The 21,356-nt window shown below is 31.7% G+C and overlaps 1 protein-coding gene across 3 annotated transcripts; it reads right to left on the bottom strand.

Annotated features, from left to right (window-relative positions):
* Positions 1 to 169: 169 nt before the first annotated feature.
* Positions 170 to 15,503, bottom strand: LOC144468419 (gustatory receptor for sugar taste 64f). Of its 3 annotated transcripts, XM_078177879.1 has the most exons (13): positions 15,112 to 15,503; positions 10,718 to 10,785; positions 9,953 to 10,100; positions 9,476 to 9,594; positions 9,024 to 9,218; positions 7,765 to 7,874; positions 7,508 to 7,678; positions 6,102 to 6,274; positions 4,909 to 5,071; positions 4,403 to 4,492; positions 3,828 to 3,920; positions 470 to 487; positions 170 to 334 (listed from the first exon to the last, which is right to left on the bottom strand). In XM_078177879.1, exons 1-13 carry the CDS (start codon positions 15,207 to 15,209, stop codon positions 329 to 331), a joined length of 1,452 nt encoding a protein of 483 aa, XP_078034005.1. In that variant the 5' UTR covers positions 15,210 to 15,503; the 3' UTR covers positions 170 to 328. The 3 variants fall into 3 exon arrangements, with proteins under 3 accessions (XP_078034005.1, XP_078033996.1, XP_078034014.1); XM_078177870.1 differs by having other exon boundaries at positions 170 to 487; XM_078177888.1 differs by lacking the exons at positions 170 to 334; positions 470 to 487 and adding an exon at positions 539 to 746.
* Positions 15,504 to 21,356: the final 5,853 nt, after the last annotated feature.

Here is a 21,356-nt window from a genome sequence, read left to right on the forward strand (position 1 = left end):
AAAATGTGGTGCGTTTTTTATTTTTGATCTTACAATTATTATCGCTCTATTAGATTTGAACGAAGGAATGCATTAATATTTTCTATCGCTTTCGAGATTTGTATGCCTCGATTCTAGAAGTGAATTGTGCTTACATTTGTATCTATTTTATTTTACATATAAATCACAATAAACAAAATGTAAAAAGTAGTATTCCTTAAGTATTACTACAACAACATTTCTTTCGTCGCTCTACATTCACGCGAATTATAATTTAAGAGATTCTGCAGTTTGTCAAGTTGTTAATGTTGGTCTACACGTACACTGGCAAGGATAAATCTCCCATGAATCAAAACTGCAATAAATAAACAAATCGGCAATTATAACACACAACTGTGTTTTTATAATATTCAAGCAAAAATATATCTTATTTTTTCACTTGATAATTTTAGTAGTACTAATCTCTTGTTTTCGGTGCGTAATATCTTACCTCTATAAGTAACTCCACCTGTAAATGATTAGTATAATCATTGTTATAATTACATAATGATATTATATTTTATAATAATGTAACAATTCTTAATATATTTTAATAATCACTAACTTTCTACTAATTTTAATAGTACCTCCTATTTTTGATGCTATATATACATGGTTAAGTACGCCGTTTATGACACTTATGTGTATAGTGAGTACCTGTGCGTCATAAAATGTAGATCAGTTTTTTGCCTCAGGGTTTTGTCCATTCAAATTCCTTTATTCGTGATCTATACAATCAAGTTAAAATAAATATTTGTTTAAAAACTCGATATTTAGAAACAATTATTACTCTCTTATTTGCTAAACGATAATTTTATATACAACAGTTTTAACCCTTTCATAATCCTTCAGAAGTGTTGATACTAGCTAGATATATATAGGGTGTCCTAAAATTATGACACTTCCAGGAAATGAGCGGCTCCTGAGGTCATTTGAAGTAACTTTTTTCTTAGCAAAAATGCAATCTGCGATTTTTGTTTACAAGATATTAATGAAAAACAGTGACGAATGCGAATGGACTAATTGTTTTAGCAACTTTTTAAATAATATTAGGAATATGAAATATTCTCGACACTTGTTCGTCGTATTATTTTTCTAAAAGTTTATAAAATAAAAGAAAATGGCCTTTTTGTTTTATGTCGTAAGTATATTGGTTAGTATAGCGAGAAAGTTAGGAATTATGAACGCACTATAAATTTTTGAATACATATTAAGCCCGTATATTACAATTATCGAACATTCCAGTCTTCATGTGTATGTATACATTGTGATATCAAGGACGACATTGAACAAATCAATACTATATTTATGAACGAATACTACAATTATGATCTACAGGGTGTTTTATTTTACAGGGTGATTCGTTAGAACGGAATATTAAATTTTTTTATTCAAAATATAACAGCTGACACGATATCATCTTGGGTTTGATAAATAAATGAATAAATAATCAAAAGAATAAATAAATATTATGTAGTCGACTCTCATGACCTTCGATCGTGGACCGATGCATTATACAAGGAGTCCCGGAAATCGTAGTACAACCGGGTCGGGGGTGATTCTACATCAAAAAAGAAGAAAATATTTTGGTATAACATTTTTTCATCCGGTGCTCCGTTTTCGTGATAATCGACTTCAAAGTTCGTTCAACTTGTAAAGGATTTAATACAATTTGCTTGTCATGTATTTTACTGCTCTGCTTGTCTTTGTCTGGGAATTGTGCGGTTTAAACAATACAAAGTGTGTCTACTGATTAATCATTTTTTATTCTTTTGTACTACTTACTATTACAATGCTACAATAATTGTTGAAAATGTCCTCCTCGCTGCTGCATACATAAATTTGCTCGATGAATTAATGACATTTGGACAGATTGTAAGTTGTTATTGCTTTTTAATTTTTCGGATGCCTCATTAATCTTATTTTTCAAATGTTACACATTTGAAATATCGTTCATGCTATAAACTTGTTCTTTGATAGGACCCGATATAAGCTAAACGAGCTTTGAAGTCGATTATCGCGAAAACGGATCTTCGGATGAAAAATGTTATACCAAAATATTTTCTTCTTTTTCAATGTAGAATCATCCCCTGCCCGGTTGTACTACGATTTCCAGGACACTCTGTATATTTATACACTCACAAATTATCTTTATCGAATTCAGATTCATATTGTATAGTCTTTTCTGGATTTTTCTCAATGGTAGCTGTTATATTTGGATATAAAAATATAGTATTCGGTTTGAAAAAATTAGTTGACCTTGAAATCCTATCAAACACCTTTTGTAGGAACATTTCTTTTTTAATTTCAGCACCTTCCGAGATAATCTACTGTTTTCACTGAAACAAAATACCTTGTATATTCATACGAAGACTACATTTTTAATATTTTTTCTACCGGTGGTTGTTTTACAATCTCCTAAAAGTCGACAAACTATTTAGTTTCTCCACTGATCCGTCGCCTTCATTAATTGAGGATCTTCTTCATATAGCATAGTTACGCGAAAAAATACTAACGAGCTTCCGATAGATAAAATTTTAAGGTAAAATATTCAGTGAATCAAATATTAAGAATTTTGGCTGATTGTGGAAAGGATTATTTCATAATGCTTGTGCAACAATTGATGGCAACTTAATGATCTTTTTAACAGTATTTTACTTACATTGTTCCCAACTGTATTGCGTATAGTGTGAATAAGTGCGACAACTATTACTAAATTAAATATATAGAGAGACAAATTATAACATATAGCATAGAATTCTTATTATAAAAATAAAATCTAGCAAAGACCTTGCAAATAGTGTACAGAATTGTTATATTTACAAACAGCAATTATAATAAGCATCCGGAAGTTAGAAACTCAATCAATCTACCTGTCTATCAGTTGCTAATATAATAAATAGACTGTGGATCCTCGTGCAAAATCAAAATGTTCTCTATTAACACATTGTATGCGGGTCACGTTCTAGTACGTTTTCTGACGATTGATACTTATGATTGTTATTTATATATTTGTTTATATATATCAATATAAAATAAGAAAAGTTGGTTAAAGAATTAAATAATATTCGATCTATTAAGGTTTAACTGAATAATTAAAACGCGCGAAACGCTCGCTCCCGGCACAATTCCACTGCAACATGTATCTGCACACAACGTGTTAAGTGTAAGAAGCGGATGTCAAATAAAACTGCATTTCATCATTTACCAATTTGAATAAATTAAAAATAATATGACAATATTCTAAAATTCCTCATTTATCCATTTGTACCAAAAATGTATAAAATCCGCAGTCTAGTAATGAAAAATTGTTTTTTGTCTAATCGTATACATATATAAATATATATATATATATATATTAAGCGACTCTACGGGCAAAAAATTATTTAATAAATTTTAAATATACAGTGGAAATTTTCTCTGTACAGAAAAATCATTTTCTGTCGATTCTTTCTATATTTTCGCTAAATTAACTTAATAGTTAAAAATAAATATTGACTATAAAAGAATATCGGCATATTCGCTATTCTTACAGATTATATACATAGTATTTATAATTACAGACAGATTGACGTACAACAATAGTGAACGATAACAATAACAATCACAGTATACATGGAATGAGAGCCAGTTGAGTAACTGGAAGGCGATAGCGGAGGCCATAAAGCATCGAACGTTGTATATACAGTAGCAGTTATATCTCGTATGTATGCATAGCAAATGAACAACTGAGGTGGAATGGGGATAAATTGGAATCTTCTACGCTTTGTAAGCGTCTTGAAAGGTGCTTGAAAACGCGTTTACTTCACCTCACAAGCGTTCGTTACGTTTGCTGAGTCCATTTGTTGAGCATAATTGAACTGAACGAGAACTAATTCGTAGGTGACTATGGTCCCTGCAACCTGGAATATATCGTCGATGAGTAATGCTTATATTGTTGTAACGAGGAGTGAAAAGTAACACAATGCGTATTTTGCGTTTGATATGGCAAATTGCATTTACTTCCCGAGCGGAAGCTAGTTTCGGTTCTCAGTAGGGATTTTTAATATTGTTCATTCAACTTGAAACTAGCTTTTTGATAGAAAAGTAACGTAAGTTGTTTTATAAAGCTGACAAGATTGATTTTATTCCAATTTCATATGAGTACATAACACAATTTATAACTGAAGAAGTTTACTTAAACTTCTAATAAAACTATTCTTGTGATTTTAGTTACCGAAAAGAAAAAATTGAATTGTAAAAGTATGTAGTTACTTTTAGTTTATTTTTAGTAGTTTAGATCTAGAACGCTATCATATCATGTATAACAAAATATTCTGACTATTATGATAAGAATCTATAGATAAACGTAACGAGATACAGAGCTAAGGTGATTGATACGTACCGTTAGTACAAGGCTTCTGGTCACTGAGAAAAATTTCATGCCTGTCAAGCAAATACTGTCCGTCGTTACCTGGGTTAAGAATCTCATTACCTAATAAAATAAAAAAATTAATTTGTGAAACATTTACGTGAAAAATAGATTCATGAAAGATTCTGTCAGTAACTTGAAACAGTGAAAATTCTTTTATAGTTTTATATATCGACGTAATTTTATTGGGAATAAAAATTGTTTGCTCCTATTGTAAAAAATATCAGCTAAATAGAAATTGATTACTTCTTCAAATCATAGTGATAAATAAAATACAACGTAACAGCATTCATATCCATAATAAATGCATAACATTCACAGTCAAACTATTGGAATTAAAAGTGTAAATGAAAGTAAGTTATAAACATACCAGTTTAAACGAAATTGATTGTTTAATACGTCAACTTTCAATCTTTAAATCTTTCAATCTTTAAACTTGATAATACATATTTAGAATAAAAATGAAATGGAAGTCGTACTTCGGTATTGAAACTGCTCCCAGATACGCTGTATAAAATTGGTGCCGGGAGCAAGGATTCGTCATGAATCGATGCAGCACACAAAGAAACCAACGTCGTCCTTGCCAGCAGAAAGCCAAAGGAAAATCCGAAGTAAATTTCTTCAATATAACTCCGCATTGGACTGTTTTAAAACATTCGGAATTAATTAGAATTTATTAAAGGTTACTGGAAAATAATAATGCAGCATCCAAATCACGATCGAACCAGATGAGAACAATGAATGAACGTAATAACGAAATAATGTCTTTATTTTATATGAATAAAACTGTTTCTCCTGGCATTTTTAAAATTTAATTGAATTCAACCACTAAGTAGATATTACATTTCAATTATTCCAACAGATATCCATACTTTTCTGCGAACTGTCGTTATTATGTTTAAATTCGGCCTGTTTTGACTGTTCGATTGTAAAGAGACGTAATATATTATATATTCTGTTATCTAATTTTGCGTTGCTGTTGAATTCTACTGTCATTATCAGTAAACTGAATTTCTATGCAAAATAAAAAATTTTCTTAACGAATTGTCGTGAACAGAAGTTAAATAAAAAATTTCTTTTTCTAATACAATAATGACAATTTTGCTATGATATCATAATGCTATGATAATTCTTCTAATTCTAATTAATAGAAATTCTTCTAATGACCACTTAGACAATTTTAACATAAATTCATAAAATCCGCAGTCTAATTGTCACTTTAAGATTAAACCTGCCCAGCTTAGAACGTATCTAACGAGTATTACTTTGCAGGTATGACAGGACTGCATTTATTAAAAACTTGCGCAATTTTCATTATAATGTATGCTTAGATTACGAGATTTATTCAATCATTGTGTATGAAAGAGTCGTTACAATTTCAGCATTTTTAAAACGAAAACTGTGATACTGGATGTTTTATCCGTTTCGGTAGATTTAGTGATAAAAATAAGAAAAAAAAATAGAATAATTCAGTTTGTATAAAAATAGCAGCGTGAAAGAGGCATTATAAATTAAATAAGGACCCAGAGGATGAAGGTATATGAAATAAAGAGTGTGCAAGAATATCGCGTGCGGACTATGGAAGTTGATTATCAAATGACGGAAATAAGATGCTTCGAATAAAGCAACGTTGCGAGGCACATATTTAACATTTATTGTTCGCAATGCGTACTTGAACGAGAAGAGAAGTTGTATGCAGATGAAGTAGAGATCGGTGGCGAAGGATAGAAGAACCATAATGGAGATATGAGAGTCCAATTGCCTCGTCAAGCTTGCCAAGTGGTTATAGTCACTTCTTGCTTCGGCCCACCACCATTCTGGCATCGCCTTAACAATGAAATGATACTAACGACCAAGATTCGCTATTAGAAATGATACTAAGGTTGTTCCTCTGTGATGGCATTAAATTAGCGGCACAGTTAGTTACAATCGCAGTTAAACATGAAATTAATATTTTTAGCAGTCGAATGCGTACTTGGTAGGTAATTATCAAAACACATGTATTTATATTTTACTAATTGTCGATGTTGGTTATCCGTTTTTATCGTACGTGTAGATTATCGATACTTTTGTGGATTGCTTGTTATGTTCGAGATTATTTTTTTGGATAGTTGTTGTGAATATCTAATTGTGAAATTAACTATACATTTTAAATAAGATGGAGGTTACTATATGTTCAAAAGCAATTAAATGAATTAAAAATAGAATGTATTTTTTAAAAGAGAAATCATTGTGTGATTGTATTAATGGTTAAGAAATGTTGGTTTATTTATTTTATTTGTTCATATATTTATTATCTATTTATGATGTCTGCCAATTCTATATTTTGTTTTCTTTATATAATGAATTGTTGCCAAGATTAATTGTTATATAATTTTATTTTGCCATTTTTATATTTTTCTACATGCTGAATTATACTATATGAATTGTTATCTTTTGATTTTAGCGCCCGCAAATAGCGGTTTTGTAATACACCCGGGCATTCTTTGTAAACCCGGGGGAACATTCATTGATGAAATAAATCACGTAGTATCTTGATAACTTTGGAGAATAAAACTTTTTTTATAGCAGCGTATAAAAAGATTAGTAAGCCTTGTGAAAAATAGCTACTATCAAATTCTACAGATTTTTAAGATAAAATAATTTGTCAAAGAGTAAATGATATAAATACAAAGAGAATGTACAAAAGTTAATGAGCCAAGTGAATGGAACAATATAAAAAGCTACAAAATAGAAAATATGTTAATGTAGGAAAGATGTAATGAATGCTGAAGATGTAAAATATATTATAAACTATATCAGCAGACGCTACGTGGAAATTAAATAAATTTTGCTAACAAAATACTTAATTCTTTCAATATTTCACATAACCTTAAACAGTTTAAAAATTAACTAATGAAAATATAATCGCGTGAAAATGATTAAAAACCCACTCTATTTAAAATCTTGCTTGGTACTGTACATTGTCAAAGAAATGCACTAACATTACTATAGCTATAGCTATAGCTATATAGGAAGAATTTCTGTTTTAATTGAAGCCTAAGGTATGGTATTTTAATTTTGAAACATCGAACGTACCTTGCCTTTTATCGAGGACAAACGATTGTTTAATTGACGAAATTGCTCCACCAAAGCAATGCTAATTAAAATGAGGAACAGATCGACGAAGTTCCAAGAGAATGTACTCAAAACGTTGATGAGGTCCACTAAAATTCCCTTCCACAGACTGTACGAAATCATAGTGAATACCTAAACGAAAATGTCATTTAAGAATAAAGTTTTCAATCGATGTTCGTATTCGTTTTAAATTATTAAAAACTGAAATGCTTTTTTACCTGTGGAAATTGGGACTGGAAATAAACCCCGACAACATCTGAATTGCCCTGAACAATTGCACATTCTTGGGCTCTAATTGAGCCATGAAGAATGGAGAAGGTATGCTCCACTAAAAACACATGCAATAATTTATTAGACATCAGAAAACGACATTAAAATCCACATTTGTATACTCGTTTGTACGACAAAAGCTGGTACTCGTGTAACTGAATTGATGCATTATTCTCTTCACTGTGTTATTGTTATATCTTCACTACGTTAATTCCTTGTATTTCAATTGAAATGTCGGAGAGCTTGTAATTTCGGGAAGCATATAGAAATATTAATTTTCTTAGACATATTCTTGTATAATTAAATATAATTGAGACATTTTAGCATTGAATGTCAAATTACTCCCTTTGTTTAAATTAAAATACATTTGTCGGCAAAAGTTAAGACATGTGTTATGGGATAACATTTGTGTGAACAAGAATATTAATTTTTTTTGTTTTGAATATTAATTTTTTATTTCTATTTTATTTCTGGGTATCATTTTGTTTGTTCGTCGGGTGCACCAAATAAAACAATGTTTAACTATAATATGTATTATATATAATGCTATAATATTCGCTACAATGTGTAATATATGTAAAGTTTCTTACCTTTTATCGTTAAATGTATTTTTAATGTAAACAATATTACTTGGAAGTCGAAAAATATTTGATTATAGATATCTATTCGGATACTTTCATAGGATACATTTAGCATAGTGCAGATGACCCAGATATTTGCATCGAGCAGCGAGGCGCCAATTAAGAGTTCAGTGCTGAGAGACTTTCATGGTCAAGTACTTGGTAGAGACTACTCCGACGAGTTTGACTATACGTTTTCAGAATATTTAACACGTAGTCGCCTACGCCACCGATGCGCAGTGAACTAGAATTGCAATCAGCTGGGTCTAAATCGAATTTTCTACTTCTCCCAAACATAATGAAATTTTGATTAGCTGTTCTTAAAGGTTCAGAATATTGGACGATATAGACAGAGTTTTGAAAATTACCAAAAATTTTTATTCTAAAGAAGTTGCATTTCTAAACAGAATTACCAAAAATTTTTATTCTAAAGAAGTTGCATTTCTAAACAGAATTCCCAAATACTTTCCAGTTACACGACCACTTACTGGACAATCTATTGCTTACCAAACGTTTACAGAAATCTTTTGGAATTACTAAGGTTTGTCTGAAATGTGAACGACTCCGTCAAGACGGTTCTCACTTACCTAAGGCAAATATCATCACTATTATAGTAACAATCTTGAACTTGGTGGATAAACTTCTTTTTGATACTTTTCTGTATCTGGTGGAAAATTCTTTTTCGAGCTTCTCCCATGTCAGCATCAATGAGGGCCATTGTATTGCCAATTTTAAGAAAAGGAATGATGCAATTAAATTCGTTCCATTGAATACAAAGGTGGCTGGTTCATAATTAAAAAGGAGGTTGTTAATTTCGTGACACAATTCATCAACCAGATGTCACGCGATTGAACTTTTAACAATTGTCCAATTTATTTCATTTCGATATACATGACCAGTTTCATTTTATTACTTTAACACGTTGTAAACTATACATTGCCAAACAGTAATTATAAAAATTTGTTCATTTTAAAAACCAATAAACTGGTATGATTAATGAAGAGTTCGTTATAGTAAATTAATAATCATTTTCTCTTACTCATTTTCGTGGAATTCACACCCGTTGAAATCATCCTCATTATGTTAAAAATCGTCAGCAATATCAATCCAAACAATGATATCGCACAGTATATAATCTTGGGACTACGCCAGGTAAACCTGAACAAGCAGGTAAATTATTATTAACAATTTAGTCTTTAAGAGACTCCGGAAGTTTATGCAAGTGTATTGCTAGCATTTTTCCTTTGGTTAGGGACATGTTTTCTTTATTTATTGATATACATATAGATTTTGCATGCATCTTGCATATTCTTTGCATTTATAGTGCATGAATTTCCGCATTCTAATAGTTACCGACTGCATAATACATCGAATTGCATAATATTTTACAAGCTGAATAACTAAAACTACCGTATTTGATTGTAAACAATTGTGTGGATCGGTAATTTTGACGAGATACTATTTAATATTAAGTTGTAAATATCTCATTCCTTATTACTTAAGAGAAATAAATTACCTGAGATATGACGCATCAGGTGTGTTAATGCCAGATACCGGAAACATGGAAAAACATTGGGCCAACATAATGATCGGTCTCATAGACGCGTGTAAACTGTCAGTTTGTGGATCGAAAGTACTGGCGGGGGACATTGTTGGACCTGACACTGAAAATAGTATTTAGTAATTAAAATAATACAGAGAAAAGTAAACAAATTCTTTGTAAAAGAGAACAAACCAAATTCTATAGCATGATGTAACTTAACACCTTATCAACCGATTATCCAGCCGTAAATATTTTTATATTCTCATAACATGAGCATTGAACACTATTTATTTGATCTGTTTGATTTATTTTATTTTATTTATTTTATTCATCGTGACGGGTGTCTATTATTAGAAAATTATATAATGATATGGGAGCTTGAAGTAATACTTTTACCTCAATAATAGATAACAAATTATTGGTTAGCCTATAAACGATTTCAGAAAACGTTGATTCATTATAGTAATGTAAATAATATATTGATATCAAAAATAATATAAAGAGAACTATTAAAACAAATAATTGGAATGTTAAATATTGTACAAGATATATTGCATAATCACGTAATTTGTAATAGTAATTAGTCATTTCATGTCAGTAAAGCTCCATGATAAAACAATTCTTGTGAGTTATTTAAGAAACTTAACTTTATATTCACGCGATTTAAATTACGGTGATTTGTATTATTCATTATTTCATGACACACGATATGCTCGCGGCAAAAGTTTGGTGACTTACTTTCAGTGGTCACCAAGTTGGACTTAAGACTGTCGAATTTGCGGAACGTGGCAATGTCTCTCGGTGATCTGGAAATATCATTAGCAAGTAGTTACACAACAAACTATCACTTATGGTAGCACGTGGCAATTAACTAATCGTGATGGGCAATGCGAACGTCAATATGAATATGGCGAAGCGTATACGACGTCACAGCACTTGCGTTGATTCACGAAATAATAGGGATCGCGAAACGGTTTAAATGCGATTGTTTCCCGATGAATTTTCGAATGCATTGATCTGTGAACCTTGTTTGCGGCGCGTCGCGATCGACGGTCTGCACGACGCAGGATCGCATGGCGTATAGAAGATAAACTCGTTATTTCAGAGTTTTATCATGCGTTAGCGGTAAAGGGTGGAGGGTGTTTTACACACGGTGGAAGCTCAATAAACGTCTGCTTGTGCAATCATTGGGAATGTCGCGTCGGTTTTGTAGGACTTTGCACACAGGTATATATCACCTGGCGATGGAAAATAATTTGTCTTCTCCATTGTGAAGCTTTCCTTGTGCGAGAACCTTTCTTACATTATGTAAGGAGTACTAAATTTAGAGGACATAGGAGTTTATTCATGGTTTCTTGCAGCATAAAAGTCATAATTTATGTTTTTGGGTAAAATTATAATGACTAGACTGTGGAACTGTATGCAAAATGAAAATTGTCTAACTTAATTGAAAAACATATAATTCAGATGAAAATATCTTCTCTCTTTTGATAATGGTAATAAGTTGGAAATAATGAAATAATAAAAAATATTCTGAGATTCGTCAATAATATATTTACAGATTTACAGTCGATCTATTACTTTTACAGTTACTGTAATCATAAAAATATTTTGATAGAAAACTTTTTCATAAACTTCTTTGTGTATATGATACTAGAAATCGTACGAGGTTTGAATAGATCCTATCTTATGATTGTTACGAAATGACACGCATTAATCGTGTTTCGAGCTCGGTAATTCTAGTGTTAATGTTCTAATGGTTAAAGTGCTAATATTGAAATGATAGAAGCTTAAATATAAGATAGTGAGCATATTAGACAAATTTAGGAATGTTATATTATTTTCAATGCATTAATATTATTTAAAAAATTCGCATTACTTTAATTTTCCTCCATTATCCATAACTCATAGGGTGCACTTCTGTTTATTTTTAGTCTCTCTGAATTTGCCTACTATTTTAAACATACATAAACATCCACATTTTTGGATCCACTACTAGGGAAATACACCTCTGTTAATCAGTTTCTGACAATCAATTTGACTCTTAGGTTATGCAATTGAAAAATTCAATGAATCTTGATAAAAGTTTCTTTAAGAATTTAGTTTCAAGAAATGACGAACTATTGTTTACATGAACTTAATGATCGTTACTTGTATAATTGTCAGACACGACCACTTTGTGAGTGTAGTTGCGTAGCATTCGTATTAATTATTAGAACATGTGCAACTTCGATTTGGGAACTTTCGTAATTTGGTATGAAAGGATGTTTATAAACATGGCACAGAAATGTACTTGAGTTGTTACAACCATGCATGATAATAGAAATTCTCTATTTCAAGATAACTATGCATAGCAAAAGATGTAAAATAATATTGGTCAAAAAAGTGACCATAGAAATAAAAAATTACCATACAACCTATCGTATTGTATTCTGAGAAATAAGACAAGGATATTTTCAAGACATGGCATGTGTAGATAACATGCTGTTGATTAAAATGAAAGTGGGTCGAAGATAATGATCGTGTAGAGTGTGTCATAAACAAAAAAGATGTTCTTCAAGTTAACACTATGTGGCTCTCAACGAAAGAACAATTTGTCTATTATATAAATATGTTGTCCTTCGGATAACCTTCGTATGATCACTACGATATCGACACTGCAGATGGTACTTTTGCAACTAAAATGCTTGTGAGCACGCATGTTGCTCTTTTACGCTAGATTAACGATTCAAAAAAATTAATCCCCAGAGGTTATCTAACAGAATACACATGTTATACATAGACGATGTTGTATTATCATTTATAGTAACGGAATTAAACTATACTGCGCTGTCGAAATGGAATTTTTTATAGATATGCGGGTAACCTTGAAATTGAAGTGTGATTAGCTCTTTCACAGATTATTGTTAAATATAATTGTTATTCCTATTAGTCCTAGGTCGTAAGAGATTGTAAAAAGTTCAAGGTCATCAAATACGATATTATTCTGAAAATAGATTAGCATTCTGGGTTTAAAAGCAAAGTTCTTGATATATTTTTTAATTTTTACCAAACGTTGTCCAGTTTTAAAATAATACTAATTAGATAAACGACAAAGCCCGTCGCTATTTCTGTAGGATATAAATTTAAGAAGTGCAGGATCAAGATTAACAGAGTAATTGTTTATTTGTTAGAATGTATTTCACCGAGATATGACAAAATTTGACTTGTTAAATTAAGAGTGAACCGAATTCAGTGCTGATACTTACAGGACAACAGAGTGTAATAGTATTTCCACTTGCAAAACCATGCAAAATACCGAAGTTTGTAGTTTTCGTTTGAAAATGATAGGGGAGTAGATAACAAAGCGATAATAACTGTTGCCGTGATATGAACATGTAATAAAAACTTGCGCTAGGTTTACATCTATCGTATGATCTTGGCTGAATGATCTTCCAGCGATAATCGTCTATTGACATAAATCTAATGGCTTTCCTCGTGTCCATACAGCTGATATATGTCGCAAACCCTCCAACCAATAGCGAGAATCGACTGCGTTTTTCATAAAAACCTCACTCGTGCGATCCGATTACGGTTATTATGAAAATATTCTTCTTTCCCCAAATAAATTGAACTAAATGTTTTCGTTTAATTCTTTTCAGGAAGGAATAATTTTTAATTTTAATTATTGTGGGAGATGGAATGCTGATTAATTTCACTGCCAAGTATGGTTGTTTTCTATTCTCAAGTCTTCGCTTTGTTTGATTTTTATTCTAATTGCGAAAGCGGTTTGAGTCAGACAAGTAGTTTTTGTTTCGAGATAATATGAGCGCTTTCGTTTGAAGTTCAATTGTATATAAAGATATTGAAATGATATGGTTTGTTGCGACGGCAACACCGAAGGTCGAAAGTGCCTAGCCATCCCTTTAGTCATTAAGTCATAAACATGCGAATAGACCGGCAATAGGTAAAATCATACTGTATCATCAATTTTACTGTAACAAAGAAGACGACACAAACCAGAACTTTCTAGCAAATTTCCCACTCCTCATTCCAAGTTTCTTACGACACACCCACCTCCAATCAAAAACGCTTCATTTCCTCCACCAAAAACTACCCTCCACCAATTAACGGAAAATCGAGGTGACAACAGACAGAACACGACGAACGAAAGACAGATCAAACGTAACGCATTCATAACTAAGATCAAAGCAAACATTCAAACATAACGTAGTCATACTAAGAACGAACGTAACATACATACGTAACGCATTCATACTAAGATCGAATTATAACTCGAACATAACGCATTCGAACACATTCAGAAATCGCGAATATTATACTTGTACAGTGTCGTAAATAAAGTGTAAATAGAAGCAACCAAGCGTCTGTATCACTACGGCATTGTACCAAACGCGTACACAATTTGGTCTTACAAGCCGGATCAACAACCGCGTAAACATGGTTCATTAGCACACGAATATTTTGAGATTTTTTTCTTGCATCATTTTTGCGATTGTCTACAATCGTTGCGCATTTGAAGAGCTCTATTTATCTGTACAGTTGATTTCATTGAGGGTTCTATTTATCTTTTGATGGGTGCATGGCTCGCAATCGTTATCTAAAGCGAGTTGCACGTTGCAAAATATAGTGAATTTGCTATAGTAAACTAAAAGATTGGCTTTGTCAATATCACTTAATCACCTCTTTTGCGATGTGCATTTGAATGAAAAAGATTAAAATTTATTTTAAATACAGCTCAGCCATTAACTGACAAAAATATTCTTGATAAAATATTCGATTAAGAAGATTTAGATACTATAAATTTCCCCCAATATAATAAACTATTAATTTAACTCTGAAATAATGTAAGATTCGGTCTAATTGCATTAAAAGAATCGTATTCGACGTTTACTGTTTATTATCCTGACTTTAGTACAACATTCTTAACTATTTGTTGTCAGGAATATGTTTATCTGTTTCCGAGAAAAGCTAATTTATATTTCTTGTAGTCATTAACTTATTGTTAGTACTGTAATTTACAAGCACGCAGTATTTTTTCTATAAAAACTTGAGGTAAAAGTTAACGAAAATCCAGATGTTAATGAAATCGCCACAATAATAAAAAATGTGAAACCACTATTTATACGTACCCGACATTGATTGACATAATGTTTGGTGTTTTCGCAATCGACAAATTAATAGGCCGCATTTTGTTTAGTATCGCTTTTGCGCCACTATACTTTGACATATTAGAGTGAAATTAATATCATTGTAGCCTACATAACAGAATTAAATTGTACACCGATTACTATCGACTCAAGAATAATTAACTGGATCCGTTCGCTGTATTTTAACGGTCATTTCAGCAAACACGCTACATTCTACATCGTACGAAAATGCAAACATATGAACGAAAAGTCAAACGAATAATTTAAATATAACGATTCGATATAAATTTTAGAATAAACTGTTATGTGAAGGTCAGAATAACTCAAATTGATTGAAATGTGGAAAGCGGAATTTGCAACGCGGCAGCGAGGAGTCTCGAACTCGTTCCGTTGGAGAACGCGTCAGAAAATGAACTGAGGATTCGCGGGACGACTGCATCGGGTATACACTTATATTGTTTATACAGCGCCTCTATAAACTATGCCAGAGAAATAACAGATATGCACCACTTCATAAAGGTTTATATATGGACGGACATTTGACATACTGACGCAAATGGTGTTCAATGGATGCTCATCCTATCGACTGGTTCTCAACTTCATGGTATGTTCCTGCATTAGAAAACATCTCAAAGTGTCCTTTGAAAAACTTTTCTTTCGACGGATAAAGTTTTCCAATTTTTTCCAAACACTGTTTCCTTTAAAGCATGACTTTATAAACTTCATTATTGACAACTACAGAAAAATTACTAAACGTTATTTTCCTTCTTTTCTAGTTGCCAATATTTATGCAAGCGGATGTTCTTTCTTTCAGAAAATAAAAAGTATTTAAAAATTGATATTGGATGGTTAAGAAACTTTGTTTTGATTTTATAGAATACATCTTGTATACACATATTTCTTAATTAGCATACATTTTCTTAATAAGTATACAATAGTTCTCTACATTTTGCATATTTTATATTTTTCAAAAAATAGTAAAATTATATATAATGTTTTCAGAATAAATTACTAGATATTTACTTACATAATTAATTTTATAATACACTGTTATTGTAAAGCACCTCTTTATATCATTAGTATAATTAGAAAAAAGGTATATTCGGTAGATTGACTTCATTTTTAGAAATACTAATCAATGTAATATTATATGCTTTGAAAAATTCAATTTACTGAATCTACCGGAGGTGGGAATAACAGATTTTTGTTTAAATTGGTTTTACACGAATGATAAAGCTCTTCTCTATCGATTCACATACTGACCTGTTTCACTGAATTTTTTACATGTCTTATTTTCTTACTAACAGCTGTGAAACTTATTGATGAACAGTATTTAACGTTTCAACTAGCAATCTAAAAAAATATCGAAGCTGCAAAAATCGAAATCATTCGTATTTCTTTCTAATAGTGTTTGTCCGTAGCGTGGCACAGTCTTATTACTTCAGTATTTTCCATGGTAATAGTGTTCCGCATATGTGAACAAATGATAACCTGACAGGTTGTGCAAACAGAATTTTTCCATTGTCGTACCGCCTGCATTTGTTTCCAGTGAAATAGGGCAGGTAGTATGTGTATTTTCTCCCATAACACCGACCCACTTTGGTATCCTTTCGTTTTTAGTAGTGGAAACCGATAGATCCGATACCCGGTACTCAGTTGTTTGAACTGTACAACGTTCCGCGAGTATCACGTTTTTCAACAATGTTTTTCGACAATAATTAATCTTGTCATTGCGTTTCAATCACCCTCAACTTTTGAGAAATCTAATTTCGTGGGAAAGAAGTCTTTTCATTTTCTGCTTTAATAACAAAAGCTATATTAACGATTCTAAACTATTTTTGTAACATTAACAATGTTTAAATATTTTTGAAAATAATACGTTGACATCCGTAAGTTTCTAAAAATATATTCCTCGTTTTAAATTTTGATTCCCCATTTTTATCATAAATACATCAAATCCGCAGTCTATTCATAACCAATTACTGATTTGTTATGTAGCACTTATTCCCATGAGAGTGAGTACTTGAGATCCACTGGCCACAGTTGCGATAAATCAGTTGTCATATCTTCATAACATGTCATGATTGATCTATGAAGTATTTGAAGTAGCTAACGACGAAGAAGGGATAACACGGGAGGAAGGTAAAGTTTGTCAAAACATCAACAATGGTCGGCTGACATTTCCGCCTTATTCAGAACTGTCGTGACACTTTCTTCTGATCAAACAAAATCAGAATAATTGGTTAGTAATATTTTTGTTTAACACATTAACACCACCGTGGTAGCAGTTTTAGTTGGAACATCATTATTTCTCTACCTTTTAAAAATATACCTTATGAAAAAGTTTTTCATAGGAAAATCGACTACGTATAAATATTCTTTCGTAAAATGAAGCATTTGCTTCGCTGAAATCATAGTTTCATTCTACTTCGTTCATTCAACTTTAATTACTTTTTTATCATCGATACATATTAATTATGTGTAAATTGTATAGTTAACGTTATACTGTAACTTTAAAACATGTAGCTAACTAAGTTTCTTTGCAGGAACACCGACCTCAAAATTTCTTCGGTAAAATCATAATTGTGTTTTACCGTTAACCTAACTTAACGCATTTAGTATCACGATGTACCATACTGTAACTTCGTTACATTGTACATGTTATGATCGTGACAGCGACGTACACAAAGTGCATTAGGTTTCAATAGGCCTAAGAGAACGGTGTGTAAGTATATCAAGCACAGGAAAATACGTAGGAGGACGACGTTAGTTTCGCAAGGAGGAGAAAGTTTAGAATATCTTTCCTGCCACAGACAACTAAAGTAGAAAAATTAAATTAACGTCTCATATCGATAAAAAGTGAGTACGGTAGAAACCTTGGTTTACCCGTGCAAAAGCAACAGAATGAGTATGTCCATTTATCTAGAACACTTATCATATACGAGAATTTGTTTTCATATCACGAATCGTTAAAGAAATAAATCATGGTGACGTATCGTAGAATATAGCAACATCATATATCCACGCAAGTCGCACTAATTAATCGCCATGTTTCAATTAAATATTCATTTTTCCGTGCGAGATACTACGAAACGATCATTTGTCGTTAATTATACACCACTTTATGCCCTATCTGTTTATTCGCAGTCTTGACCTACGATCACAGCCAGCTTTGAATCCAAGATAATTATCGGAAAGATAATGGAGCAAAAGAACAATGTGTTTACACCGCGGTCAACTCATAAGTGTGATTTATATTTATGTATATCGCGTTGTCGTGTATGCGCCGCTTGCGATGTTGATTCTCAATGTGCGGTAACGAGTTCTCAAATAATTTTAATCATTGTACATGGATCTCTCTGCATCAATTACAAGAAATCTAAATCGCGTATAAGAAAATTGACATTTATAAATTGTAACATTTGATACTCATTCAATTACTTCAATACACAACAATTGAAATCGAGAAGAAGTTTTTCTTAATCTATGAAAATTTTCAACATGTATCGCGCAAAATAAAAATCCCGTTGATCCTTTGATGGTTGAATCTACTTTTGATCGATCTCAACATACTATTTAAGTTTTCAGCAGTTAATTTAATTTGGAGACTGTTCAATGTCGCACAATAAGAAAATGAATGAGATTACAATGATATTTTATTCTTTTTGTAATAATTCTAAAATTAGGTTTTCAAATATCAATTTTAGCGCAAATTCTAACCCCCGCCGTACCATGCCCAGGTCTTTTTGGACTCAAAGCCGAGACCAGCCTTGATCGTATGACACGTGATACCATTTGTTTCTTGTATTATTATTTTATTGTATTATATGTTTATTATTTTTTAATAAAAGAAGTATGTTAAGATAATATTAATAATAATATCCGCCGATACTGCGAGGGTTAACAAATAATTTATATAAATATACTATACCTATATCAATAATGACACAAAATAGATATAGCAAATTTTACAACGTCCCCTTATGTTCCAAACAAATTGGTTCGCAAATGATCAGTCACTCATTGTGCGGATCTGTTAGTAAACATGCATTAGCAACTCAATTTGCTCCAATTTAGTCTCAATTACCGTGTATCACGAATCGCAAGGAGCTTCACGCGAACGTTACATGTGAGATCTTTTTATAGAGACGTGCTACGAGATTAATATTCTATCAACATTGCCCTAACTAACTCGTTTCACGAAATCCACTCATATTTTATTCATATCTTAAATAAGGCTACAGCTACTTTTTTCTAGAGAAAACATTGTAGCGATTCATTGTAGTGACTTTATCTCCAGACCCGAAAACATTCTTTGAATACATTTTATATCTATTTTTTTCGATTCTCTGATTACGAAATCTTAAACATGAATTTGACAAGCAATAACTTATTCAATTCTTACATCAATTAATCTTTCTACGGTATTTTGGGTCTATATGAATTAGACTATGTATAAATTTTTACATTAACACCTTACTTGAAGCCTTTCTTTTCTTTGCTTATATATGGTTAATAAATTTAAAAACATAATAATATTGTATTATAATACATTTTCCAAAGACATACAGATTTAGTTGGATCTATATGACGTGAACACTATTAATAATAATTTTATAAACACCGTAGAACTAATAAATTGAACTATAAAGATTGTTAAATCGTTGGCAACTAGTAATAGACTAAGGATGATTTTTAAGTAAGATATGGTTCGATCCAGTTCGAGTGTTGCTTATATCTATCCATTAAAATTAACTTTCTGTGCTATGAATAAGGTATTGTATGATCCACTTCGAATGTCGTTTATTTTTGTCTATTTTTTGGGTTACCTGTTATATTGTGTTTTAACAATAGTACGTTTTCTAGTCAAGTAAAAGATAGATGCAGAGACATACGCTTTTTATTTGGTAAGATTTATTTGGAAGGTTTTATTTGCTAGAAAGAGGGTGAGCGGATGAGCTGTCGTCAGGCAATGATTTATGACCATATTGGATCATTAATTTGTAAGAAGTTGAAAGTTTGTACGAAAAAAAGCACCACAAATCTAATTGAAGGAAATGTACACGTAATGCTGGATCAAAAATAATTTTAAGTGTACCACAAATTCTTCTAGACCATGAAATATGATATGTTTTAAATTGTTTATTTATTGTATACCTTTTGAAAAGGATGTTAATAGGTCGAGCCATAAGTTCGTGCGATTCTAATTTATTTAAATTTGTCGCATAATAATTTCTTAACAGTTATGTCGCATACGTCACTCGATAACTTTGATGTTCGTCTACTTTGCGATTATTTAATAATTCGTTCCTTATAAATAATAAAGTAATTAATCTTTTGAAAACTATGAAGTGTCAAGTTAACAAGGGTGAATATCTCCGACATGTTTTGCTGTACTGTTATGCGGTACCCCAAACATTTACCGTGAGTCACCGATTAGTGTGTGTGCCACTTTTGCCAAAACACTGCGTCATCAAAAGCATGGATCATGCTTTGCCCCCTTTTTAGCCTAGAAACTGCATCGGGTCTAGGTGACCAAAGTCCGGTGACTCCTATTGTGTGAGGGTATAAAAGTGCATGCTTTGCCATGCTCGGGGCTCAGTTTGGCAGTATGTAGTTCCACGTGATCTTCACCTTATAATAAAGTTCTTTGTAAAACCCTGTTTGTGGTTTATTCCGATTAAAATCTCTAACCGTCCAGCGGGTAAGACTATGGAGTCTCGAGAGATCCTTTTCCTTCTCCTCACGGCATAACAGTACGATTACATTGTAAATGTTCTTTCTTGTTAACTTGAAATTCTATAGTTTTCAACAAATTAATAATTTTACTACTCACAATAAAATGATAATATTAATTTTTATACTACTTACAATAAAATGATAATATTAATTTTTATACCAAAATGGAAGCCGATCGATATTCATGATAAATGATGTGATAAATGTCGCTGAAGGAAAACTGAGTTGATCAGTGGGTTAATTAAAGTCGAGGATATCACTCCGTCTGATCTGAGTCTGCACAAACGTTTTTTACGCTGCGTGACTCCCATTGTGTATAGATCATCTGACTGCGTCTAATGTATTTTAATTGCCTTGAACACACCAGCGGTTTCCGTAATGCATGCTACACGATACCGAAAATGTCATCTAAGTGCAACTATATTTTAATGTAGGTATAGCATCTATAATCTATGACGTATAACATACTGTACACACTACATGTTTTG

Source organism: Augochlora pura, chromosome 1 (genome assembly GCF_028453695.1).
Source record: "Augochlora pura isolate Apur16 chromosome 1, APUR_v2.2.1, whole genome shotgun sequence".
NCBI classification, from domain to species: Eukaryota; Metazoa; Arthropoda; class Insecta; order Hymenoptera; family Halictidae; genus Augochlora; species Augochlora pura.